This window comes from Stomoxys calcitrans, chromosome 2 (assembly GCF_963082655.1).
Source record: "Stomoxys calcitrans chromosome 2, idStoCalc2.1, whole genome shotgun sequence".
NCBI lineage: Eukaryota > Metazoa > Arthropoda > Insecta > Diptera > Muscidae > Stomoxys > Stomoxys calcitrans.
This window is the reverse complement of record NC_081553.1, coordinates 207,926,349-207,953,730: the sequence shown is the minus strand read 5'-3', so window position 1 is coordinate 207,953,730 and position 27,382 is coordinate 207,926,349. Positions and strand designations below refer to the sequence as shown.

The 27,382-nt window shown below is 37.9% G+C and overlaps 1 protein-coding gene across 2 annotated transcripts; it reads left to right on the top strand.

Moving 5' to 3' along the window:
- The first annotated feature begins 2,514 nt into the window (after positions 1–2,514).
- On the top strand, positions 2,515–26,587 carry LOC106083602 (transforming growth factor-beta-induced protein ig-h3). Of its 2 annotated transcripts, none has more exons than XM_059362408.1 (8): positions 2,515–2,567; positions 2,860–2,985; positions 19,201–19,283; positions 19,372–19,528; positions 23,902–24,078; positions 24,214–24,490; positions 24,570–25,038; positions 25,102–26,587. In XM_059362408.1, the coding sequence occupies exons 2-8, from the start codon at positions 2,906–2,908 to the stop codon at positions 26,358–26,360; spliced, it is 2,502 nt and encodes an 833-aa protein (XP_059218391.1). In that variant the 5' UTR covers positions 2,515–2,567; positions 2,860–2,905; the 3' UTR covers positions 26,361–26,587. The 2 variants fall into 2 exon arrangements, with proteins under 2 accessions (XP_059218391.1, XP_013102192.2); XM_013246738.2 differs by having other exon boundaries at positions 2,520–2,641.
- Positions 26,588–27,382: the final 795 nt, after the last annotated feature.

Below are 27,382 nucleotides of genomic sequence, written 5' to 3'. Positions count from 1 at the left end.
TTGTTTCATTTTTATTTACTTTTAATAAAGATTCATGGCAGTTATGGCATGTAAAGCAGTCCTATGCAGCCTTCTAAATGCATGCTGATGCTCGGCGAATGGAAATTGTCCAACGTGAGAGCTGCAACGAGTAGCCCCTCAAGCATTTTTGCTACTCTTGAGAGAAGGGAAATTGTTCTGTACGACTTCCCCTTGCTCGTGTCCTTTCCAGGTTCAGTAGCGGGATCACACTGCCCATCTTCCAAACATCGGAAGAGAGATCACGGATACTACGAATTGCTCCCCTTCTACCCTTGTCACTGACGTTTATCTAAGGAAATACCCTCACAAGTATCGCCAGCATTTTTTATTTAAAAACCATTGTTTTCCTAAGCAAGCAAATAAAAAACCAACTAGAACAAAGATCAGCTGTTGTTCGCGTACTTTTGCTTGCAACTTTTTTAAAGGGAGTAAAATGGTTCTTACTTTCCCCCAAGTTTTTACTGGTAAATTCTTACTGGAAAAGTACGCGAACAAACCTATATACAGCGAGTAATTTCTCATAAAGCACTGTAGCGGCTATGAATTCGACATAAAAAATCTCTAAAGTAGTGAATGGTGGTTGTTTTCAAGATTATCTACTCAACAGCAACTCGTTCGTTTTACTCTAACTTCAGTGTCTCGCTCTTCAGTAGTCTTGAAATACAACATCATGTGGGTTTAGTGTTATGAATTCAGCAAAAACAGTCACCAATGAATGGTTTTGTGCAGGCCTCAGCGATTTTCCTTCACTTGACGTACAAACGAAGAAAATCGCAAATTTTTAGTGACACAAAGTTAATGGAACAGGCAGTATGTAAGAAAGAGAAAAACGTTACAATGTTGCAGAACACACTCCGAAGGTATTAGCCACTTCCTTCCAGGACGTTAGGTCGTTCCCAAACCAATTATTTTATTTTTTGTCAGGGACCCAGGACTGGTCTCCGCAAGTCATAGATGAATGTAAGATGTGCATGTTATAGCAATGTATAAAGGGACACTACATAGAAAACTTTTAACCGGTCATTTTAGCGGCTTAAAAAGTCAACTTGCAGGAATTTTTTTGGTGCCATGCACCGTCTCGCGGGATATTCCTTGATATAGACATGTTCATTTAGACCGAGCAGCCAAAATGATGATATAAATGAATGAAAATCAATATTCTGTTCTAAAGCTTCTACAAATATAATGACTAGATTTTAGATGTCAACACCTTTGCCAGAGCATGAAAAGTCTTCGCCACCTTGCTGATAAGACACGCTCTTGTATAATGCTTGCCCACTGTGAAGGAATTGGTATTCAGTAGTCCACATGATGATTTTATATATAAATCTTTAATTCTTACTAAGATCTTCAGCTCCAGGATGACAAGATTATTGATGTGAACACATATGTCAGATCATGAGAAGGCTCGCCATCTGGCGGATAAATATGGATAATGAGGTATATTCATACAGCCCATGTGACTACCCTCCGATTTGGCTTCTAAAGCCCTTAGAAGCTTAAAATGTGTCTGATTTGGCTAACAATATGTGTGTATCTTAGGTTATCCATGATTGCTCGGGAAACAGGTTTAGCTTTTAGGGCTTGTTGCTGATGTTTAATGTTCAGAAATGAAATTTTGGTCGTATGAAATCGCGATACCACAGTCTGTCAATACATTTTGCATCAGTACAGTAAGGTTCTAGTTGGATGATATTTTGTATCGGCGTTGAGAGGTTCACACGTTCAGCGAAAAAAAAGGCAACGAAATATGACTTTTATGGGCTTAAAGGCCTTAATTGGGAGATTAGTCTGTACGGCAGCTATAGCTAAAAATTTGGCTCGATTTAAAGCATGTTGTACAGACATGTTGATGAGTCTACTACAACTCTCTATTGAAGCGAAATCGGGTTATAAGTGTCTTTTATGGAATCAAGGCCCTTAATAGTGAGATCGCTTTATATGACAAATAAAATGTAATATGGTCCGATCTCAACACGGATGCCACTTATTGTTCCACATGTCAGCGAAATCTGGTAATAGCTGTTCGTTTTATGGGTTCTAATAGTACGTTCCATCTGTATCTGTAGATGTATCTCCTATATATTTAAAAAAAGTAATTCATAAAACGTGTCAAATGCGTAGGATATATAAGATCGGCCCGGCCGAACTTACGCGCTTTTACTTGCTCTACTTGTTTTCTTGCTTTTTCATACACCTTTTTATTTTATAGCTTGCATTACGAATTGAACCCACGGTTTTGTTAGGGTTAATCAAAAATATTTCTGATCAATGAGACAGTCAGCAGACATTGTGAGTTGGCCCCTCAGCTGAGGGACACTCTTTTTACAAAATGAGAATCGCAGCAAACAGAGATATAAATAAACAAACAAAAAACCAAACCGTAGCATTTCAAAGACGAAGGTAGTATACACACACATACATATTTATATATGTTAGTATGTATGCCATATAGTGGCATCGCACATTATAAATACCGGCTCAAACAAGTTCTTGCCTCAGTAAGATTTAAACTGTGCTGTGAAAAAGAATACACGCTAAAGGAGGTCTGTGCGCTCTAAACCACGATAATTTGGGAATTAACTAAGTTTAAGAAATAACAATCTTTTAATCCACGACAGTGAGTTTTGAAAAAAAAACAGAGAAAAAGGAGTGATTTTGACATTTCATATACCAATTTTTTTTATTTGGAAAAATTCGACCAGAAGAAAGAAAAAACATAAATAATTTTCAAAACGTGTTAGCATCAGCCTCCGGGCCTTTTATTGTGTGCATTCAATAGTCTGACTGCAAATCAGACTGATCATTAATCTCTATTCCATTTCTCCTCTGCTGTAGCAACGGAAATACTAGAAATTTCTGTAAATTTGAAAATCGTTTAACTATGAAGAGCACCATTTTACCGTTGGGGCTATTGTTGACACTTTTCACTGTCAGCAATGTAACAGCTCAATATTTCAGTAGGTAAGTGATTTTGCGATTTTTTCTCCAATAATTTAATATGCTTACATTTTGCATTGCTTGTTGTAAGAGTTTCACGGTAGTTGCTACACTTTGAAAACAAAAAATAATAATGAAAATGCTTAAACATTTTTTTTTAACTTTTAACACAATTTGTTTCGCTATGCCATTTTTTTATCATTCGCTGCAGTGTGCTGTTATGCATAACTTAATAACTCTATTTTTTGTGATGAAAAATAAAACAACAAAATGTTGGGGTCAAAAATACAATGGATTATGGTCTAAAGTTTAATACGATTGATATCGATCAGCGATTGAAAGTTTTAAACAACACCTAACAAAGCAACTATCAGTGTATGCCTAAAGGGTGACACATTAAGATATCCGTAATTTTTAAAATTTAAAAATCTGAAAATAATTTAAAAACTAGCAAAAAAATGATAAAATTGACACAAATGAACTTAGGTGATAGGCACATGTGTGCTTCACCTACCGGATTTCTGCCAAATCGGCCAAATATTTATGTTTATTGTGGCCATAGAAGACTAAGCGGGCGATCCCTTTATATGGGTGCTATAACAGTTTATGAACTGCTCTGGCATAACAGAACACTACGTGCAAAATTTAGGGCAAATCGGACAGCAATTGCGGCTTCCAGGGGCTCATGGTGACAAATTGTGATATCCATTTATATTGAAGCTACATCAGGTTATATACGGACTTGGACCGTGAATTAATACGGATGTTGAAAGTTATGAAAAAAACTACGTGCAAAATTTTAGCCAAATCGAACAATGAATGTGGATTTTAGGACTTTGAAGGAGAACTTTATATGGTAGCTATATCCAAATCTGAACCGATATAATCCATTTGCAATCCCCAATGATCAATCATCAATTAATCTTATTCGATTTGGCACAAATTTTGCCTGAGGTATTTTGTTTTGGCTTTCAACAACTGTGTCAAGAATGGTTCAAATCGATTCATAACCTGATATAGCTGCCATATAAACCTATTATCAGATTTGACTTCTTGCGCCTCTAGTCGTAATTACCACCCGAGGTGGCTGAGGTGTTTTGTTTTGACTTTCAATAACTATGCTAAGAATGGTCCAAATTGCGTTATAACTTAATAAAACTGCCATATAAACCAATCTCGGAACTGGACTTCTTAGGCCTTTAGAGGGCGCAATTCTCATCCGATTTGGCTGAAATTTTATCTGAGATGTTTTGTTTTGACTTCCAATAACCGAGCCAAAAATGGTTCAAATCGGGCTATAACCTAATATAGCTGCCATATATTGTAAAACGACCCCGGACCTTGAGGGCGCAATTCTCATCAGATTTGGCTAAAATTTTGCATGAAGTGTTTTGTTTTGACTTCCAACAACCCTGCCAAGAATTTTTCAACTCGGTTTATTACCTGATATAGCTGCCACACAAACCGATCTCGGATCTTGACATCTAAAGCCTTAGAGATCGTAATTCTTACCCGACATGGCTGAGATTTTGCCTGTAGTTTTTTGTTTTGACTTCCTACAACTGTAGCACGCATGATCTAAATCGGTTTATAACCTGATATAGCTGCCACACAAACCGATCTCGGGTCTTTATTTCTTGAACTTCTAGAGGGCGCTATTCTCATTCGATTTGGCTGAAATTTTGTCTGAAGTGTTTGGTTTTGACTTTCAACAACTGTGCCAAGTATGGTCACAATCGGTTCACAACCATTCATAGATGCCATATAAACCAATTTTCAGATTTGTCTTCTTGAGCCTCTAAAAGTCTACCTCTACCACCCGAATAGGCTGAAATTTTCCACATAGTTTTTCTGCGGCTTCCGGCAGCCGTTTATAACCGGATATAGTGCCATATAAAACAGTTTTTCGATTTGACATCTTGTACATGCACAAGGCGCAAATATTTGGCTGAAATTTATGTATAGTTCTTGTAATAGTCATGACAAGTACAATCCATCTCTAACTGTAGATTTATTTCCTATTAATTTGGAAAATTCACTCAAAGAACGTGTCTATTGTGGTATATGTTGGAGGGTATATAAGATTCGGCCCGTCCGAACTAAACGCACTTTTACTACAACAGCCTTAAAAGTACATATAGGATGAAAGATATATTTGGGAGCTATGTCTAAATCTGGACCGATTTTGACCTCATACACAAGTTTCTAAAGGTCCGACCAAAGCCTTAAAAGTCCATATGGGATGAAAGATATATGTATATGGGAGCTATATTTTAATCGGGACTGATTTTGATCAGGTCAGACAAAAATTGTAGCTTTTACAGCCTTAAGAGTCCGTATTGAATGAAGGTTATCTAAATCTGATCCGATTTTTTTCAGAACCAATAGCGTTCGCCCTATTCTAAGCCAATTGGTATATTTATCAATGGGTCTAGCTCTTCTCCTTCTTGGCGTTGCAAATAAATGCGCAAAGCTATAATACCCAGTACTACAGCGGTGGTGTAGGGTATACAAATTATTGAACTGGTAGCGCTCGGCTGCGCCTTCTTTCACTCTAATTCATTCAGACATTTCGCAGCCGAAGGTAGATATCAAAGTCGTGCTTTACTCACAAGCATTGCTGCCTTTTTTGGTAGATTCCTTTGGTAGGTTGGTAGGTTGACCTCAATTTTTGGAAGTTTTTTTTTCCAACATATAAATACCAAGTTAATTACTGAGAAAATCGCCGGAGATAACTCAAAATTACTTCTTGTCCTTTCCGTGTATTCGTTAAGAGTTCAGAATATAACTATGGATGTCGAGAGTCCAAATACTATTGGGTTGCCCAAAAAGTAATTGCGGATTTTTCATATAGTCGGCGTTGACAAATTTTTTCACAGCTTGTGACTCTGTAATTGCATTCTTTCTTCTGTCAGTTATCAGCTGTTACTTTTAGCTTGCTTTAGAAAAAAAGTGTAAAAAAAATATATTTGATTAAAGTTCATTCGAAGTTTTATTAAAAATGCATTTACTTTCTTTTAAAAAATCCGCAATTACTTTTTTGGCAACCCACTATTATAAGGGGTCTCATTGCTTCAAATTTGAGTAAAAAAGGGCGTAAGTTCTGACATTGACTATAACTAGTACAGGTATTAAGCAGGATTCACTGAATAAGGTTAAGCCAAGCGATCAGCCGATATACTTTTTTTTAATATTTGGCAGTACTTGGCATTGAGGATGTCAACTTGTTCTCTTTTTACATTCATTCTTTGTTTACGTTTTCTCCTACATATATGATGACATTTTCAGTCGTCAGATTTGACATCCTTAATGATGTTTATGGGGCCTATCCACTTTGTGTTTTTGCATGTGACCTAACCTTCTATTAGTGAATCCTGGGTATTAAGGAAGTTTTTAAAAATTTCGTAGGTAGGAAATACAGTGTTTTTGCGTTATCTGCCTTCAATCGGAAAACAGGACTATGTGGCAGCTGCATACAAATATGGTCAGATCTTGTCTATACTTACAACTTACAGGATCCATGCTCACTGTAACGGCGAAAATGGTTGGTAAAGCGCATTTCTGGGATCAAACACTTAAATGGGCTGATCGCAAAATCGCAAATATCAGGTCCAAAATACGACTCTATGAACTTAAGATTTCTTATCGGGAGATAGGTATAAAGGGTTGCAAATGGAATGGCAAAATGGCCAGCTATTCGGTGAAGGGTATAAAAACATATACTGCATTTTTGATTTGTAGAACACTTGGTAGGTATGGTCGGTATGGTAGGATTTTTCTTAAATTTTGGTAGGGAATAATTAGTACTTTTATTTTGAGCTGCGGATCCCCACCACCATCGCTTTAGGTATCAAAAAATTAACTACCCTACCCCTTTCACCACACCTGTCATCTGTAGAAATTTCAAGAAAATCGGATAAGCCATTTTTGAGTTTATAAGGAACATAGAAGCACATATATGTAGGAAAGATATATAAAGGAAGGTTAAGAATCTAATAATTTCTCTTAATTTACAAAAGACATATAATGACTAATGGAATTTTTGAAATTAGTCACTCCATTTTTTACATCCATATTCATAAATTTCATATTGCACCTACATAAATGAGTTTTACACCAAATGTTATAAATTTAATTTAAGAAAATAATGGCTTTTATGGCTAATTATTGTACTAATTTGTTTTTTTTTTCGTCGAAACTTGTTCCTTCGCAATAAATATATAATCAGTAACATATATAATTTTTTCCTTATATCTAAAATGTTTCACAAATGCAATACTAATAAACGCTTGCAATGACAGATTTTTCTATTAACCGGTTTGGAACAACATTTCTATTGTTGGTATGAACACTTGATCTATATTAAATATTTTGAATAGAAATAAGTAAAGCAATAGTCAATTATAAATTGTTCTGAAGCAATGTTTAGGTGTTGTTGTTGTGGTTCCAGTGTGTTGTGTGGTATCTTTCGTCTGCTTGGTTTTGTTGAATACCCAGATACAGAAACTCTCTGGCCCTGGTCTCTATCTGGACACATATCCTGCACCTCGGCATCAATCCTTGCTCTGTAGGAGTTGGGATGGCTGCACCTGCCGAATGGTAATTGAGCCAGAACTACTCTGGTTTGCCAGGGGTGGTCAATTTCTCCAGGTGCAATGGGAGGCGGTCGTTCTCCAATGACCACATTCACCCGGTAGCTATTCAGCGCATCTGTTACAGTGTCTGTGTGAATCTTGTCTAGACCTGCTTCATATGCCGTTTGATCTAGGTGTTCTCTTCTGTAACGCTGAACCTCTCGCGCCAGATCATGTACATCCACCTTAAGGCTTCTGGTCGATGGATGTCTATCCACAAGATGATGGATGGTCCCATATAGTCATGTCTTCGGATGGTCCCATATAGACATGTCTTCGCACAGGTAGGATCTTTGTCTCCTGATGGAAGTGATCAATGTGAGAACTGAGGAGACAGCCCGTCGCAGTTCAAAGAGCTGCAGCATAGGTAGAGGTTAAAAAATGCGGGAGATATCACCCCGCCTTGGGGAACTCCCTGTTTCACTCTACGGTGTTTCGACTTTTTATCCCTAAATTCCACAAATGATTGGCGACCATACAGATAATTCGCGACCCAGTGTTTCAGGCAAGGCTGAAAGTAGGTGTGAACGAAGTCCACAAACAGTTTGGTATGGCTGACCGTGTCGAATGCCTTCGATAGGTCCAGTGCCACGATCGCCGTCCTTTTACAAGAGCAGGACTGATTAAAGCCATGTATGCGGTGATGGTATGCAAAGCAATTGTTGTGCTATTCAGTTTTCGAAATTCATGCTGATGCTCGGCGGATAAAAAATTCTCCAAAGAGGCTCGGAAGTAGTTGTCCCTTAAGCATCTTGGCTACTGGTTAGAGATGGGAGATTGGTTTGTATGACTTCCCCTTACTCGAGTCCATTCTAGACTTCAGTAGCTGTATCACTCTGCCCATTTTGTTCAAAGACAGGTTGAAGACAGTTGTAAGGTATTCGACTCCCAGGTAGATCCACATTCTTTAGCAACAGTATAGATATTCCGTCGTGTCGCAACAAATGCAAATTTGTCCATGAACATTCCACTAAGGAAAAGGGGCAATGAGCGCTGTCCGATTCAAGTTTTAAGTTCATTGATAAAGGACCTGCTTTTGATAGCCGAGTACGAATGGCGTGCTGCAGTACGACACCTCTTAAGGAGGAAGTTTTTACATTGCTGCCTTAAACAAATGGTACAGTAGCTCACATATGTCACCAGCATTAGGAGGAGAAAACCACCGCTGATAATTTTTTCCTGATGTTCTCGCCAGGAGAACACCTCTGCTCTACGGTGGCCCTAACGCTTTGGATGACATTCGTTACATAGTCCACGGTACTCTGTGATGGCTGTCCATTGGCTCGGAGACCATGGATACGACGAATGGCTCTCCTCCTAGCCTTGTTACTCTCGGTATGCTCAATAAATTGAAAGTGTGCGCATCTCCTTGGGTCAGTCCCATTGGCGTTACCAAAAGTGCCTGCGGTCCTTCATCCCTTCTACTGGGGTTCGAGAGTGACTTAGCGCCGATTGGTGTTCTCTCTGAAGCTGACCCAATCGGGTCGGGCGTTTGGAGGTTATGAAGATTATGAAGCCTTTAATCTGCGCTGCCAAAGCTATCCCCCGCTGATCGTTACTTAGGGTAGAATGCCATGAAACGTCATGCATATTAAAGTCTCCTAGTACAAGGCGATTATAGACAGACATTATGCCACTAATGTCTGGCCTGTATGAACACGTTGTATAGCTCTATCTCGACAGTAACGGACTTGACTGCTTTCTTCACACATTCCATGTAGGAGCTGTAGCGCCTGGCGCAGTCGCAGGAAGGCCAGTCCCCCACTTTAATTAATTTTTTGTTTTTTAATCAACCAATAGACAGGGGATATTCCTTATATATGCAGTGCATTGCTTTGGAGAGGATAGTTAATGATGGAGGAGGAAAGAGGGAGTAGTGTAGCGGTAAAGACATCTGCCGGAAGTCGATTCTACATACGAACCGTCCTTGCGTAAAAAGAATTTTCTCGGTCGGACTTGGTCCGATCAGCTGGCCAATCGATTACAAGCCGGTGTGAGCCTCTGGAAAGTCTTGCATCTCTGACAAACGACCTCAAGTCCGGAATAAGAATACGTCTTGTGTGCATTAAAATCCACTCTTAGCATTCGACCACACTCAGAAAAGGCCAGCAAATCCTGGCAGAGTGTTACGTCCATAATTAATAATCCTCCCCTTTCTTCAATCGCTCGAATACTCGATCTTTGTCGACTGAAAATTAATGACAGAGGTTGCTGTTATTTGTGAACGAGTGGATCGGATTAGAAGTCAGACCCAATAGATCGTCAATGAAAATAAGAAAAAGAGAGGGAGAAAACTTTTACAAATATTACGATCCAAATCGGTCTATAACTTGATATACAAATTGGCCCATAAACATCTAAGGAACTGGGGCAAACTTTCCACATATCACTGTCCGAAATTTTAAGCTCAATGATAAGGGGCCTCCTTTTTATAGCAGTCCAAACGTCGTGCCGAAGTGCTACACCTCTCTTGGGAGAAGTTTTAACATGGCATAGCATCTCAAAAATGTCGCTAGCATTAGGAGGGGATAACCACCGCTGGAAATTTTTTCTGATGTTCTCGCCAGGATTCGAACCCAGACGTTCAGCGTCACAGGCGAACAAGATAACCTCTCCTCTACTGTGGCCTATAGCTCCCAGATATAAAGTACACAGTTAATTGATATACATTTGTAGTTAAATTCATGGTGAGTGGGCGTGGCGTTTTATTTGTTTATTCCTACATTCTGCAAAGAACATAGAGCTACAAAAGGTTATTGCACTCAAATCATTGCACATATTTCCCTTATATAAAATCTACTGATTTCGATGAGTTATGATTCATCAATGATTTCGCTTGTCAACAATCCTCCCGTGGTTATGGCATTTTATTATCTTTTTCGCATGTTGGCCATTGGGCGCCAACGTATCGGTTTATTGCTATTTGAGATATAGGCTGCTAATGCTCTCAACGCTTTTTATTTAAGTGTTAACTAGGTGCCTGTAGTTGTTTTATTTTGGAAATTTTTGTGTAAGGGAAATATTTGCACAAAACTATATGCTGTTCGACTATACCTTAGTATTTTCATCCATTTCGAATAACAACAAATTGATGACACTTCCAGTCTATACATACTTACACATATGTATGTACCTACGTTCATACATACGTACCAATCATAAAAACTTTCTTTTCTTGGAAACATTCAGACGACAGAAATGCATATTGAGACATCTTCATGTTCCTCCTATTCGTTTTTGAAGAAATGAACTTTGTTTATTTTTTTTATTTTATTTACACATTGGTGAAATTACCAATAAATGTTATGGAAATTTTTTTAGTATATACCTATGTACGAGTGAGTGTGTGGTGTGACTTAAAAGAAACCTTTAAGTTATTACTTGCATGCAATAACTTAAACGTTTCTTTTTAGTCACATCACACACTCACTATTTAGTTTTGTTTCTTTCATTTTCTTCTTTTAAACGAGAGCCATCGTAAATTTCTTTATTGCTCTCTGTTGATCTGTGGTGACCCTAATTGATAATTATCAGTATGCCAATCACTAAGCCGCCACCACCACCACACCGTTATCGCCATCTCACCACAATAAAACAACACAACGCAAGCCAGAATTGAGAAAAATGAGGAAGAATTTCAAAAACCGTTCTTTATTCTGTACATCGTTTGTCTTATGATTTGTTTGTTTTTTGTTCATGGTGGATTTGCCAAAAAGAACAGAATATTCAACCCAAGTCAAGATTAAGTTTAAGCAGACAACCTTTAGTACAAATGTTTGAAACCCGAAATACACGATGTTGCAATGTGTGTGCAAGCGTGAGGCATTCTTGGCTTGTAATAACTACTTTTCTTAAATCTGCTTACTACAAAAAGGTTTTGTTTTTGTCTTCACCGATGCACGCTGTGATGTTTCAATGGTAACATTATAAAAATCGTGCAAATCTTAGCATTATTCTACACGGGAATACAACAACTGGCTAAGAAATACATCAAAAAAATGTATGCCAAGTCGAGGTTTTTATTGCCTCAAAGATTGACGGACTAACTAACTAACAATCTACCTACCTACTGCTACTTACCGATCACCAAGCCAGCAACCCAGCCAGCCCACCACTTCGGTATTTAGTTGAGTTTTATTTCAACTTCTTTCTTTTGTTGTTGTTGCCCGACTGTTTCATCTTCATGGCAGAATGATTTTAACTGACGTTGCATAAAACGGCGCAACTGAGAGAGACCATAAGGAAAAAAAAAACAGATAGTTAAGTTAGTACAATATTTTTAAGTAGGTTATAACAGTGAAGTAGGTTTAAAATGAATGCCAAATACCAAGTAATGGAACACATTTTTTATTTACATTAAATATTGTTTTTGTTGCAATTGAAGGCCTTAAATGGAATTTGTTGGTAAACTTTAGGGGTAAGAAGGTTCTAAGTTACAAAGTTTGTATGAAGCACTGTATAATAAGGGGAATACTATATTTGCCAATCCAATCTTTTCAATCTCAATGTTCTTGTGCCTGTCTATTTGTCCTTACCTCGGCAAGGTATTTGAATATGAACAAGGTATATATGAAAAAGCAAAAATGTGCTAAATTCGGGCGGGCCGAATCTTGTGAACCCACAACCACATTGTTGAAGACATTCTGCCAAATCAGACACAAATTGAAGAATATATGGGTCGTAGAAGACTAATCGGGAGATCGGTTTATATGGGAGCTGTATCGGGTTATACTCCAATTTGGAACGTACTTGGCACTGTAGTTGGAAGTCATAACAAAACACTCCGTGCAAAAATTTAGCCAAATCAGATTACAATTGCTGCTTCCAGTGGTTTAAGATGTCAATTCGGTAGATCGTTCATAAGGGAGCTATATCGGGTTATACTCCAATTTGAACCGTACTTGGCACGATAGTTGGAGGTCATAACAAAACACTCCGTGCAAAAAATTAGGCAAATCGGATTACAATTGCGGCTTCCAGGTGTTCAAGATGTCAAATCGGGAGATCGGTTCATAAGGGAGCTATATGGGGTTGTACTCCAATTTATACCGTACTTGGCACGGTAGTTGGAAGTCAATACAGAACACTCTGTGCAAAATTTCAGCCATATCAGATAATAACTGAGGCTTTCAAAGGTTCAAAATGTCAAATCGGGAGATCGTATCGATAACAGGTTACATATCGATTTGGACCGTAAATGGCATAGTAGTTGGAAGTCATAACAAAATATTCCGTGCAAAATTTCAGCCAAATTGGTAACATTGCGGCTTCCAGGGGCTCAGGAAGATAAATCGGGAGATCGATTTATATGTTACCTACATTTATCCAAATCTGAACCGATATGACACATTTGCAATCCCCAATGACTTACATGTACACGAAATATCTGAGCAAAATTTCAAACGGCTAAATTCAATCGTTTGACAGAATGTCGGGACGATCAAGAATATATACACATTATGGGGTCCCAGATCGTTACTTCAAGGTGTTACAAACGGAATAACTAGATTAGTATACCCTCCATCCTATGGTGGTGGGTATCCAAAGTCATTCATATTGTTTATGATTCCGGGGGGCAAAGAAGTCATAGTGAAAAATCAGTTTAACATCTGGCAATGAAACATTTTGGATCATAAATTGCATGGTTGCATTGCATGGTAATGCTTGAAAAGAGTTACGAACAGGTGACGGAATGGCAATACTAACTTAGGTTGAAGAAGAGGGTGCAGGATTTAACCGGACTTAGTCCTTACTTCTAAGCCATCAATCGGCTTGTTGAGGCTTTCAACAAAATTAATAAAAACCTTGAAAAGTCTTGCTAGGAATTCCATACAATTCCTATAACTCCTATTCCTATATCTCTATTCCATGGCCTGGAAAAAATATTAAAATTAATGGCCAAAGGGCTTGGCATAAACCCCATTAAGACTGAATTGCTACTTTTCACCAGGTGGAGAAAGCTGTGTGTTCTTAGGAGATCTGTCACTCTCTACGGAGGTCTAGTAATTTGGAGTCATACTTGACCAGAAACTATGTTGGAGAAGGATTGTTGAAAAAAAGGGTCAAAGTGTCATTAAATGCAGTCTACTCCTGTAGCAATTCGATATGATGAAGTTGGTGGCTTAGGCCGGGGACTGTGTACTGGATGTTTACGGCGGTTGTTCAACCTATTTTCACCTGGTGTGGCATAAGGCTCTGGACAACGGTGCCCTCATTAAAATGATCGAGAAGATACAAGCTACAGCGGCACTGCTAATCTCGGGGGTAAAAAGGAGTGCCCCAAGGAAGGCTCTGAATGCCATGCTCGATCTTAGTATTTTGGCCTTGTATGTTGGGTGGGCGACAACGAAGATCGCCATAAGACTAAGGGAACTTTGGGTATTCTTCTGTTCTGCTGAGGGATGAAGATGCGGCATGTTATGTGAGGCGCAACTATTGTCTTTGAACGTCTTTGTTTCGAAAAGGGATATCTAGGCTGGAGGCACTCCGCCCTTCTCGGGACGCTCTGTATACAAGGACGTGTTTTTATATTGAATGAGGGTACTGGGGCAAGAGTCTTCATTGAGTTCCTTGGAGTCAGGGAGTCATATAGTCTTCATCACGGGTGTAGAGTCTGTCAGGAGGAGTTCTTCGCAGTACTGAAAACACAGGAGACGCGATGCGAGCGGGAGTGGCTGCCCAATCGGACTGTCACGATACACGTGCGCAGTCAGGTGGCGCTGACAGCTCTGCCACGAATCAATAATTTTTTTAATTGAAATTGGCAGAAATTTCAATCGCGATTGTTACTGAAAAAATTCATATTCAATTAAAATTTTTTTAATTGAATTGAAAACGAATTTATGTTCAATAAAATTTTTAATTGAAAATATTTTTGAGATATTTTTGCCTGTGTACATTGAAATCAAGGAAATGACCCTTTAAATGTTAAGGATCATCTATTATAAACTCTACTGTTTGGTATTACGTACATACCTGGGCCATAAAGCAATTTTTATACATGTTTCCATGTTTGGCCATAGTGCCATGGCAGTACATAAATTTTTCTTAGTTTTTATGAACATACACACATGTATGTATACAAGTATGTATACAAACATAACTATACATGTATGCTTCCGCCTTATACGTGTCCATAATAATTTTCGTTGTTTTTGAAAATGAAACGCTAATTTATTTGAAAATACGACATAATGAATCAGCTTAGCATCCTAATTCTTCGCTGAAATACTATTCGTATATTTTTAATTACTTTAAAGTAATACCTCATAAATATAAAATCAAATAACAAAAGAGCTACTCTCGTATTCAATTGTTGAGCACTTAAACACCGCCATCATCACATCATTCAAAATTCAATTCAGTAATGGCACTCACACAGTACGAGGGATAGATGTTGGCAAAATAAAGAGACTGGTACAATAAGTATTTTGACAAACTTATTACTTTGGGGACTTTTTAACGAAAAAAACTTTTAAATGAAAGTGGTCGTTGAGATTTTATCTGCATTTATAAAACAGTTTATGGCGCGTGAGGATATTTAAGTTTTCGTGTTTCTCTGAGGTCTTTCAGTTTCTATTTCTATAGAATTCAGGCAATGTGGATTTTATTTTTTTATCTAAGTTTGATTGCGAGAATAAGGGAATTAACAGCAAATTTTATATACTTAATTGGCAACACTGGTTTCAAATATAGCGGTAAAAGCTTTTACTTCGGGTCAAACAGCTGTTTTTTTTTATTTGTCAACCATTAATCCTAGTACTGCCTCCGACTTTTCACCCGAACCTCTGTCAAAACGCTTTGTAAAAAAATGGTGACAAAGAAAATACGAACACATGCCGCAGAAGTGGTACTGAGTTCTTTGAACAAAATACCAGCGACGTGTGTTCTCTCGAGTGTGTGCTCACTTTATTCCGATCAGCTATGACACCTGGGCGGGAACATCAGGAATGTTGAGCGGTTGTTAGCCTAACTAATGCTGGCGAAATTTTCTCACCAAAATGGTGTCACTCGTTTGGACCCGGCTTTATAGAAGGTCGCTTATCATTGTGCTTAACACTTAAATCAGACAGCACTTAGAAAAACGAAATCCTTTCACCAGAAGATTCTCGATACGATAACTTGTAAGCGGAGAATGATTTAGAATTGCTTCTATTATAAATAAGATATTATTCAAAAACCAATCATTTGAGATGAGACTTGTTATATGTGTATTTTTTATATATATTCATATAAAGTGGTGCCGTCCACACGACCACAATACCATAAAGCATCAAAGGTCCGACAATTGCTTTCTCAGACTGTGCTGCTGGCAGGTGTGCTTCACACTCCACACTAAGTGTCGTCTCAGGTATCCAATCTGGAACTTATTCCATTTACTTCAGGTTTCCCATTGTCGCATCGGTGGTATGACCTGCTCCTATCCTCTATACATTCGTCCGCCAAAGTTCCATAGCTGCAGTGGCTGCCTCAAACATAATCTGTATGTAAATAGGCCGGATATCTAGATAATCTACAGTTTGTAGTAAACGTGGTCCCCATCACCCTCTCATGCCAAGACGACATATTCTCTGAACCTGTTGTCATACTCTTATGTTGCACTTTTTTTTAAACCGCCGTCTACCAAACTACAGAGGAGTAAATTAGTATTGGTCTAATCACGCTTCTGTAGAACCAGTGTACTATCCTCGAACTCAACCCCCATTTTGAGCCTACGGGCCTTTCTACGTAGTGCACAACATCTGTGGGCCTTCTCAATACACTTCTGAATGCAACACTTTCAGTTCAGAGTCTTAACATTCATCAACTTAATGCAGTGAAATGTTTCCAAAGTCTGGTTTTAAATGTTGCCGAGTTACTGAGTAATTGCAAATCGTTAGGAAGTGAATTACAGAGACGTACAGCGAATATGAACATATGCCATTCAGAAACAAGCCTCCGATACATTTTGGGAATGATTTTTTTTACCTCTAGTAGATCTGGTGAAATTAATAAATCCATACAGATTATGTGGTGCCTGCGTGTAGATCAGTTTATGCAGGAAAGTAAGCGATCTTAGGAACAACAAGTGCTGTAAGGAGACGTCATACAGAGATAAAGAGTATTCAGAGATGGAATCGCGCCGTCTCAAGCCAAATACATAACGAGTAACGCTATTAAAAAAGGTGTTCAGCTTACGTCTACTTACCGAGTCGCAATTAGTAAACAACTCACAGCCGTAGAGAATGCCAGGAACAAGATAAGTCTTTGCCAAGAGAGACCTAACCGGCAGCGGAGTAACCGACTGAGTGGCCCAGAGAGCACGCAATTTTGAATATCCCTGACCAACGACAGAGTCGATATGATTACTCCAACTCAGAGTGCTGTTAATAACAACGTCCAAGTTCTTTGCATGAGGAACGATTTCCAATCTAGAGTCGTTAATGAATATACTGACATCACATGAAAAACGAGATAGCCTGTTTCTGATAACCACACACTTGGACTTTACAGGGTTGAGACACAGGCCATTGGCTTTCGCCCACGTGCTGACTCTTGACAGATCATGATTAAGCAGACGTATGTTTTCAGCAATCTCATCCCTCGGACTGCCGATATATATTTGTACATCGTCAGCGTACATATGTACCTCACAATAAGGCAATTGACCCGCCAAGTCGCTACTGTACAATGAAAAGAGAAGAGGACCCAGAATTGATCCCTGAATAAATTCAATAAATTTTTAGGACTTCAGGACTCTTAAAATGGATTGTCCTCCCGAAAACTCCAAGTACTGACTCACATGCCCCTCGCAAGCAGCAGTGGCTCGAAGAGCTCGATTTTGACCTGTCAAAAATTGGTTTTGCTTTTGAACTTTTAACTTCTTACTCTCTGGCAACTATTGCCCATTGACATTTTGCCTTTTGACTTCGAAACTGTTGGCGGTTGTTTTTTATTTTTGGCACTAGAGGATAGGGTGAATTTTGTCGAATTTTGACCCAAACCCAAATCAGTTAATTATAATTACATTTTCGTTTAAAATCAAACTTTAATCACATAATAAACAAGTTTTCATAAATCCAAGGGTAATTTAAATTGCACAGTGTCATAAGTTCTTTGGAGAACTGCTAGCCTTTGCTTTTTAAAATTTGATTTAATGCAATTGACCGTTTAATTTGAAGAAATAATTTAATGGGGGCATAAAATCTAATGTGTCGAGGTTGTTTTGGATCAATTTACATTTACCGACCATTATAAATTTACCAAACAAACCTCGTAGTACAGTGTGAGTCAGAGACAAGTGTCTCTATTTTGCATTTTTTTTTTCGTTTTCTTTATTCGCTTGAATTCCGATGAAATCAGTTTGATTGTGATTTTTTGAGTACCCTTTTTATAACATTTTCATTTTATTTATTTGTGTTTTTGGTCAATGTATGTACGTCGCGCAGTCGTACTTTTACCTGTAAGTCATATGACTTTTACAAAAACAACACTGTATTCGGATTTTATGGCGGGTACTGAGAATGATGAAGTTGGCATTTTGTGAAAACAGATGTGGTATTTGATTAAACAGTTGTATTTTGTTTTGTTTTTTGGCAATAAGCAAAGAAGAATCACAATGAAATATTGTGATTAAACTTTTTTTATTATAATATAAAAAAAAAGTTGGGATTTTTTATTTTTTTTTTAAGAAAAGTAAATTTAAAAAATTGTTTATGATATTAGAAATAATTTTTTCCTCGTTTTAGATTTATTCTAAAATTTTAAAGTAAAGAAAATAAAATTGTTTTTAGACATATTTTGTATTTTCTAGCACTTTGGTGAGGGTGTATATATCTATGTAAATAGTATGACTATGAGTAATCGAGTTGTCTGCCACTTTAAGGAAACGAGTACAGCATAATAATTTGTTAAATATCCAGGCTGAACGTCGCCTCTTTTTTATAACCGTCAAAGTTAGAATTAAGTATTCAAATCGTTCGTTGTTTAGGCTATGCATAAAATAATATGACAAAAATATTTGACTTAAATAGCATCAACAATGAAAACAAAACATTGGGTGCTGTCATTCAAAATTTAAACAAGAAGCTCAAAAGAGAACCTACCGTGAAACAAAATCACTTGTATACAAAATCTAGCATTATAAAACATCTCATCTCGTGTTAATCATATCATTAATAGGAAAATGTTTTAGTATTTTACCATTTTGTTTTATTGCTTGCTTATTGTAGTCTTAACACCCGTATTCACAAAACTTAATGTAGGTTTGAAATAGGTTTACTGATCGATTTCCTCTAATAGAACTGTCAAATGAACCTACTTTAGGGCTTCATTAAGTTTTGTGAATAGGACCGTATGTGTGTGTGCGTGTTGTGTTTAATATTTATTGCCATATTTATTGTGCATGCTGGCAACTTTGTTTTGTCTTCCTTTTTTGTAGTCTATTGTCTCACCTGCAAACACCATCATCAACTTATCAATTTTTTGAACCCATATCACAACCTCTAACGACAATTTATACACAACAACAACCACAACAATCACATGTAACCACCACCTCTAGACAAAGATACATTTGGCCACAATTATTTAATCCACTATTACCTCTTAATACGGTTCTTAATAGCTATGAACCAGAGGCGGAATTTGTGCCCCTTGAAGCCCACAACAATCCCCATAATGGCCGCAATGCTGAGGAGAAACCATTTGGTGGGTTTTAAACATTATATTTAATAGCACAGCCACTCGAGTGAATTCTAATCGTTGCTTTTGCGTTTGTAACATTGTCTCTTTCCAGAAGTCGATGTTATTACCAGTGACGTCAATGGTGGCGGCAATAATCAAGCCCAACCTGGTTTGTTCCTCCATCAATCATTCCCTTTCTTCGGTAATAATTTCCTAAACAGTTTTGGCGGTTTTGGTATTGGTACCCAGGAGGAACCCTGGTGGAAGGGGTAAGTTTCTAGTATTTATGGAAATTGTTAATGAAGAAATGTACACTTGTGTCTCAAAGGAACCATCGAAACTGATTTTAGCCCAAAGAAAATTTTTGGCTTGTTGTGTCTGAAATCCTCATGTTTTAGTAACAAAAATAAATAAAGAAATACATGACAGAGTTTGTTTGGTTAAATTAGTAAATTCCAATGAAAGATTAGTTTTGACGCTTTAGGGACAGTGTTATCACGAAGTTTACGGTCTTACCGATTTTGTATTGTTACAATAACAATAGAACAGAAGCATGCATGCATTGTAGATTGAATGTAGAACAAAAGTGAAACAGAAAAATGCTTAAGAACGGTTCGGATTTTCAACAAATTTGAGCCCTAAGTCCATTATTTTGCTTTTCTATTTAATATGGGAGCGTTCCAAACAAATATACAGACGAAATTATCAACAGTTGGGTATACGTTTTTGCATTTAAAGTTCTTAATAAAATTGGTATGTATGTATGTAAGTTCTTATTGAAGATTGCAAACAGATTGTTTATTTTGTAGATAGGTAAAATAGAATTGTTGTTATCCAAAGCAAAGTTGGTGGTATCACCAGATGTCGAGAATATTCTAGCAGATTATGGAATTTGATTTCTTCTTTTTTTCTCTCCTGAGCACACAAGTTGCGACCTATCGAAACTTTATGCCTTATCATCGGATGCCCCATTCAATTCTTCAGACCCATTGAATACGATGTTTCATTCTAGGTGTACAATTAAAAGCATCTGCTGTTTACATAAGCTTAAATCCTATTTTTCTCCAACCATAGAAAGACAAACAATCTTTTGTAATTCTTACAAAGATAAGAATCTGTTTTTGTTTGACATGATGAAATTGAATCACGTAACTCTCCTTATATTTCAATGTATATACCGTCATCTACCTTGTCTCCTACCCTTTTTGGATGATTTTTTTATGGGTTTCTTACCCCTTGTCATTCAATGATATCCCCATATCCATTGCCATTAGCGTCTGTGAAATGTATTAAATTGAATAGATCCCCTCCATTTCAATTAAATTAAATATGAACAAACAAGGCAGCGAATTCAACAGCACCGGTTAGCTGACCATCATCCCATGCGCGCTGCTGTTTGTCAACAAACAAACAAGGCAAGCAGTATACAAAATAAGCAATGCGACCCATATGTACAAAATTCGCCCAACCTATCATACAGTAAGCAGGGTTTTCGCATTATTGTTTATTACTTTGAAAAAAAAAAACAATGAATAATAAAAATCTATAGTGTAGAGACTACTAGTATACTATGTTCAGAAATAATTATCAGACCTCTCCACATTGAAGCCACTGACCGCAAACACTGATCTTTTTACACTTCGAACAGCTAGTCATAGCAAACAAAAAAAAAACTATGTGACTGGCAGCACTGGCTGCTGCTTGCTATAACTGTTTTCTATTCATATTTGCTATATTCTAAATAGAAAACTTTCATTGAATTTCTGTGCTCTCTGTACTAGTACATCTTAGCATCGGTACTAGTACATCTTAACATGACTTGATTCATGTTGTACATATGAGTATGTATGTATGTATGTTTGTCTATTGACAGACAGAAAGACAGACAGATGTACATAATCAATTATCAGTTGGGGAAACTCAATGAAGTCGATTATTTTACAATTCTCAGTTCAATGAACGACCTAGCACAAAACTGTTCATATGTATGAGTGACTGCGTGATTTTTCTTTATTTCATGTTTTCCCCTTACTTAAAGAATATTGCATTAGGGCAGTATGTATGCATGCATGATGATGGTTTTTTTATGTAATGGAATGCATATGGAAACAAGTCATTACAATGGATTGTGGGATTAACATCAAGTGATAAAATTTTTTTGAATAAACAACATTCTTAACCCACAATCTAATACCAATGAGTTAGGTTAGGTCATAGTGACAGTTAAACAAATTAGATCACAGAAACTATAAAAGAATAAAACAAACAAACTATCAAGCAAACTAATCTGCTAGTGTACTAGAGGCTGGCCCACACTATAAAGGAGATTTTTTTTTTGCAAATAGGGAAACACATACACTCAATTTTTTTCCTGATTATTCCCAATAAGCAAAATACGAAATATTTGCTGTGTATTATTTTATTTCTATCCAATGCAAGTCAAATGTTCGGTATAGTATATCAGTGCAAAGTTGTATTGGTGAATTATTGACATCATACGATAACAAATAATAAGAAACGATTAATCATGATTTGTAATATACAGCACTAAAATAAAACAGCAATAATGGCAATCGGTTAACGATAATCCGTGCCAACACAATGTTCAAAGTTCGATGTAGCATATACTTTCTGCATATCCTTTCTGTGCTGATTGCAAGTCCTGCGTTGTTTTTTTTTGTAATCAATTTTGTAATCATGAAATTTTTCTCATACCACTTTTTTAGCTCAAAAACTAAAAAATTTTGGTAAAACTCAGTTTAGATTTAGATCAAGTTCCCAGATATATTGGGTTGCCCAAAAAGTAATTGCGGATTTTTCATATAGTCGGCGTTGACAAATTTTTTCACAGCTTGTGACTCTGTAATTGCATTCTTTCTTCTGTCAATTATCAGCTGTTACTTTTAACTTGCTTTAGAAAAAAAGTGTAAAAAAAGTATATTTGATTAAAGTTCATTCTAAGTTTTATTAAAAATGCATTTACTTTCTTTTAAAAAATCCGCAATTACTTTTTGGGCAACCCAATACATATCGCCCGATCATAGCCACATCGTTCGAAATCTACGACGAATGCTAAGAAAATTTGCTTAAGTCCTACAAAGTCCGCCCAGAGGAAGGATCTTTGGCTATGTCCGTGTGTCCGCTTTTTTCCTTACCGTTTGTTCGTTTTTGTAATAATTTTTTTTGCCCAAAGTTCAGATTAAGAAATAGTTCTCATATATATGTACATATAGCCCGACTTACACAACGACGATTTGCACCAGATTAGATATGGAATGTGCTATTACCCATCTGAAACCCACTGCTAAATTTTGTCAAAAGCAGTTCAGATTTGGATATAGCTCCCATATAAAAATACCACCCGACGTTAGGACTTTGTCGTTAAAAAAGCACGAATTTGATGTTAAATTCATAGTTTGTTGGACAAATTTTCTTCCAATTTTTCATAGACTCCAAATTTAATAACCGCTTTGTCGATAACTATTAACTCACCCTAATTTCCATCCCCTAAAGATCACCGGACTACGCCTTGCCAAGTGTCAACAAGTTCGTGTCAACCAGTGGCTCAACGCTTCTACTTACACTATATGTAAAGTTAGTATTCTCTGCCTTGGCTTCTTGTAATACCTTTTTATTCCACTGCTTCATCAGTCTTCTCTTCGTAGGATTTTTCTTCCGTTGGTTCTTTATACCGTTGAAATTGTCTTCCGCTGCATTGTTCGTCGTTTCTTCGCAGGGTTTTTTTCCGCTGGTTCGTTCTTACGCTGCTTTGTTCGTCTTCTCTTCGTAGGATTCTCTTCCGCTGCCTCTGTTGTCTTCTCGTCTTACGTTTTTCTTCCACTGATTCGTCCGTCTTCTCTTCGTAGAATTTTGCTTCCATTGGTTCGTTCTTCCGTCGGATTCCGCTGCTTCGATCGTCTTTTCTTCGCAGAATTTTCTTCCGTATGATTTTCTTGCGCATCTTCATCGTCTTCTCGTCGTGGGTTTTTCTTCCACTGCTTCGCCCTTCTTCCCGCCGCTAGTTCGTTCTTCTGTATGATTCTCTTCCGCTGCATCCTTTGTCCTGCGTTATTCTTCCACTGCTTCTTTCGTCTTCTCTTCAAAGGATTTTTCTTCCGCTGGTTTGTTCATCAGTAGAATTTTCTTCCATCATCGTACTTTTTTCTTTCACTGCTCAGTCCGTTTTCTCTTCGTAGGAGTTTTCCTATTCTGGTACATTCTTTCGGATGATGCATAGAAAATCTTATCGAGTGGGCAGAAGAAAGAGGCAGGTCATAGCATCCTGAGATAATTGAGGCGACGTTAGGATTGGTGGATTGGAAGAGGTTTTTCTTGCCAGCCCCACAGTCATGAATTGGCGGATCTCTGGTATAGCCAGCTGCTGGTTTATGCTACATGAAGGGACCTCATTTCACGGGAGTGGGGTAATGCTTGCCCTATGAATGGCATAAAACATCGTCTCCTAGCCCTTATGTTGGTGTGAAACTAGCTAGTTTAGGTTCAGTGGCTAACCTTACTGGGCCATATCTACAGTTTGGACCACCACTGCATCATATTTGCTTACAAGCCCTTTGAAAATGTTCCAGAAAATGTATATTTCTCTATATTGAATTAACTTATATAATTATTTTTCCCCTTCCAGTCCCAATGTGTGTACAGAAAAGGAGGAAGATGAAAAGGATATGGAAGCTTCTGAGGAAACCGATGAAACTCAAACCGCCGAAGGCAGCGAAACTATTAAGCAACCCACATATGGGCAATTCCAATTTAGCTTGAACTCATGCGTTGAAAAGCCCAACAAATATGTGTGCACCCGCGTGTAAGTATGACTTAAGGGAGAGCAGTGAAACTGGTGTGTACGGTGACACGATCACAGCTAACACCATTCCACACACAAACCCAAAGCCAAAATTTAACTATTATCATAAATTAAATACCTCGTTTTCTTGTACAGTGTGAATAAAAATGGCAAAAAGAAAACTTTGACTATTTCACGCCAGTGCTGTCATGGCTATGGACGTCCACGTAATGCCGCTTATGCAACACCTTGTGAGAAAATCGATATCAAAGATATTGAGGCAACTGCTGCCGACATGGGTGCCAAAGAGTTTGTGGCAAAGGCCAAAAGTAGCGGCTTAGCCGATACGATTAAGTCGAGCAAAAACGTTACCATCTTCTTGCCCATGGATGAGGCATTCAATGCATACAGCGATACGGCGCAAAGTGAAAATGTAAGTAGGCTAAATAAAGATATTGCAGCAATGTTGCTGGGTTATACCTGGTGTTCCAATTAACGTTTATTTTCATTAGAATTTGGTTGAAATGAAAACGGACGATGGCATGAAACAATTGTTTTTGCGTCATGTGGTCGATGGCGAAATCAATCTGGAGGATGTCGGCAATGAGCAGGTTTTCAAAACTCATGCCGAAGGACAGACCATACGCATCAACAGCTACCAGATGCCTTTGACTTTGAGTCGGGAACCCTATCGCTATACCGCCAATTGCGTGCCCATTGTTAAGCGTGACAAACTTTCGGAACAGGGGATGGTGCACACCTTGTCTGGGGTAATACCTGCAGCCAGTAAGAACATTATGGATCTCATACGCGAACGTAGTGACATGTCCATCATGCGCACTGTCCTGGAGAATACCAAATTGAGCGAACTTCTGGAGGGAGATAAACCAGTGTCAATTTTTGTGCCCAATGACAGTGCCTTTGACAAGTTGGAACCACATTTGCGTCGTGCCTTGAAGGAGGGCAAGGGATGTGCCTCGAGTATGTTCTCATTTCCTGTTTTTATGGAAATTTTTTTGTTAAATTTTGTTTTATTTTTTTTAGATATTCTTAAGAACCACATGTTGGATTTGACCTTCTGCACAGTTGCTTCTGTGGCTGGTGCTAAGACTATCGCTTACAATCTGCTGGGTGAACCCATGCGTTTCAATCGTACCAAGTCAGAGTCTGCTGCTGCTACTGCTACTGAGGGCAAAACTGAAGTCGAAGTTGAACAACCTGTAATTATCAATGGCATTGCCAAGATCATGGAAGCCGATATCATGGGCAGCAATGGTGTTATGCATGTCATTGACACCATTATGCCCACCGAGTCGGCATTGCCCTTGTCTTCGTTGATGCAGGAGAAAAACGTTACGCTCTTCAAGCGTCTGTTGGAAGCTTCCGGTATGGATAATACCTTCGATGATTTGGATAACGTCACTGTCTTTGCCCCCACCGACAAAGCTTTGCAAACTACCAAGTGGCCTCAACTTCTGGAGGAGAGTCCCGAGCAATTAAGAGACAATCCAGAATTGGCAGAGTTCCTCAACTATCATGTGATTAAGCCCATGATTAAGACCTGTGACTTGGAGGTGAAGCAATTGCCCACTATAAATGGTGATAAAGTTCGCATTAATTTGTACTCCACTCACGCCCTATTCTCAAATGTCATGAATCGTGCCACCGTCAATTGTGCCCGTCTCATTCATTTTGATGATGAAAGTTGCGGCTCGGTAATGCATCAAGTGGACAAACCATTGACTCCTGCCAAATCGAATCTATTGCAAGTATTGGAGTCCAATCCCAACTACAGTAAATTCTTGGATTTGGTGCGCATGGCCAACCTCACTGATCTCTTGGCCAATGCCGAAGAGGACTATACACTGCTGGTTCCCAAAAATGATGTGTTCGAAGAATTGGAAGATTCTTTGCCTAAAGAGCAATCGGAATTGGAGAGTCTAATCAAGACCCACATTGTCAATGATGTGGTATGTTGTGCTGGCATAATACCCACCAATTGGCCATTTGTACGTTCCATTGAATCTCTCAATGGCCACCATTTGCGCATCACCCGTGATCGTCGTCCAAAGATTCAAAATGCTGGCATTACCAAATGTGATGGTATTGCCACAAATGGCATTATCCATGAAATCAATGATGTCATTGTTCCCAACAGTCGAAAACAGCAATTGCAACCACAACAACAACAACAACACCACCAAATACCAGAATTCTCCTCTACCCACCATCAACATGGCCAAAGACCACAACATCATCACTATCCAAATGCCGATGATATTTTCGGTGATCTATTTTTCTAAGAAGCTCGCGAACGAATGATTTTCAATTTTTTATATATGTAAAAACATATTAAATAATATATTTAATATTTATTAAGACCCCTATCCCTTTCGTAGTCCCCCACCCCACCCGCCACAAAGATGTTTTGATCTGATATTCGAATATTTTCCATATACAATACATCATTTATATTTGTACTTGTGAAAAATATACAATAATAAAAAATTTTCTAAAAAAAAAAACATAATTTAAAAACATTGTTTTATATATCTCGCATGATTCCCTTACAGAAGATTATGTGACTTGCGAAAACATAGAGGATAGGCCTCATGAACATCATTAAGATTGTCAAAATCTGGCTATTGTGAATGCCAACAAATGTCAGTAACTTTTTTTACTGTGACAAAATGCAGCATATTACACATCACATCTTTTTAAAATACGGCTTGAAATATTTAAATTTTGTATACTTTATTAATTCAATTTGAATTTTAATTTGAACAAACGCAAATTGCAAAAAATTCAACAATAACAAGTTTGACAAGTTTAGTGACGAAAATTCAAAAATTATGTGTCGACTGATCTCTTGACGTCATTTTGTTAAGTGAATGATGGGAAATGTATAGAGATTGCATAAGCTTTACTAACTACAGTGCATTGACATGGGAAATGTTCAACGCTTCATCATCTTCCACAAGTGCCCAAGGATGCTCTACAGGTGCTGTAACTTGTCACACCTATTGGGCACAAGTTCTATGTATAATGTCCTAATTAGTCCTATGTATAATGATACCGAAAGCCATGCTGGTCGCTACCTACTTCCCCTTAGTAGTAACCTCTTCACCTCAGTAGTCACCTCTTCACTTCAGTGGTAACCTCTTCACCTCAGGATCCGGTTTTCACCATGGGATTTTCGTCGCCCCGGGTGCTCCAAGTTTTCTAATGGCAGTCCTTTGGCCTTAACGGCCAAATCGTGTGCCCTTTCATTCTCCCTTACTCCGCTATAGCTCGGCAACCAACGATGCAGATCGTGCCATCCTTA

Excerpts from the sequence above, each read along its gene's own strand:
- LOC106083602 (XM_059362408.1), top strand. The coding sequence starts at position 2,906 with ATGAAGAGCACCATTTTACCGTTGGGGCTATTGTTGACACTTTTCACT. Across the intron at positions 19,529-23,901 it reads GAGGAACCCTGGTGGAAGGG|TCCCAATGTGTGTACAGAAA; the intron begins GTAAGTTTCTAG and ends TTCCCCTTCCAG. Across the intron at positions 24,079-24,213 it reads AAATATGTGTGCACCCGCGT|TGTGAATAAAAATGGCAAAA; the intron begins GTAAGTATGACT and ends TTTCTTGTACAG.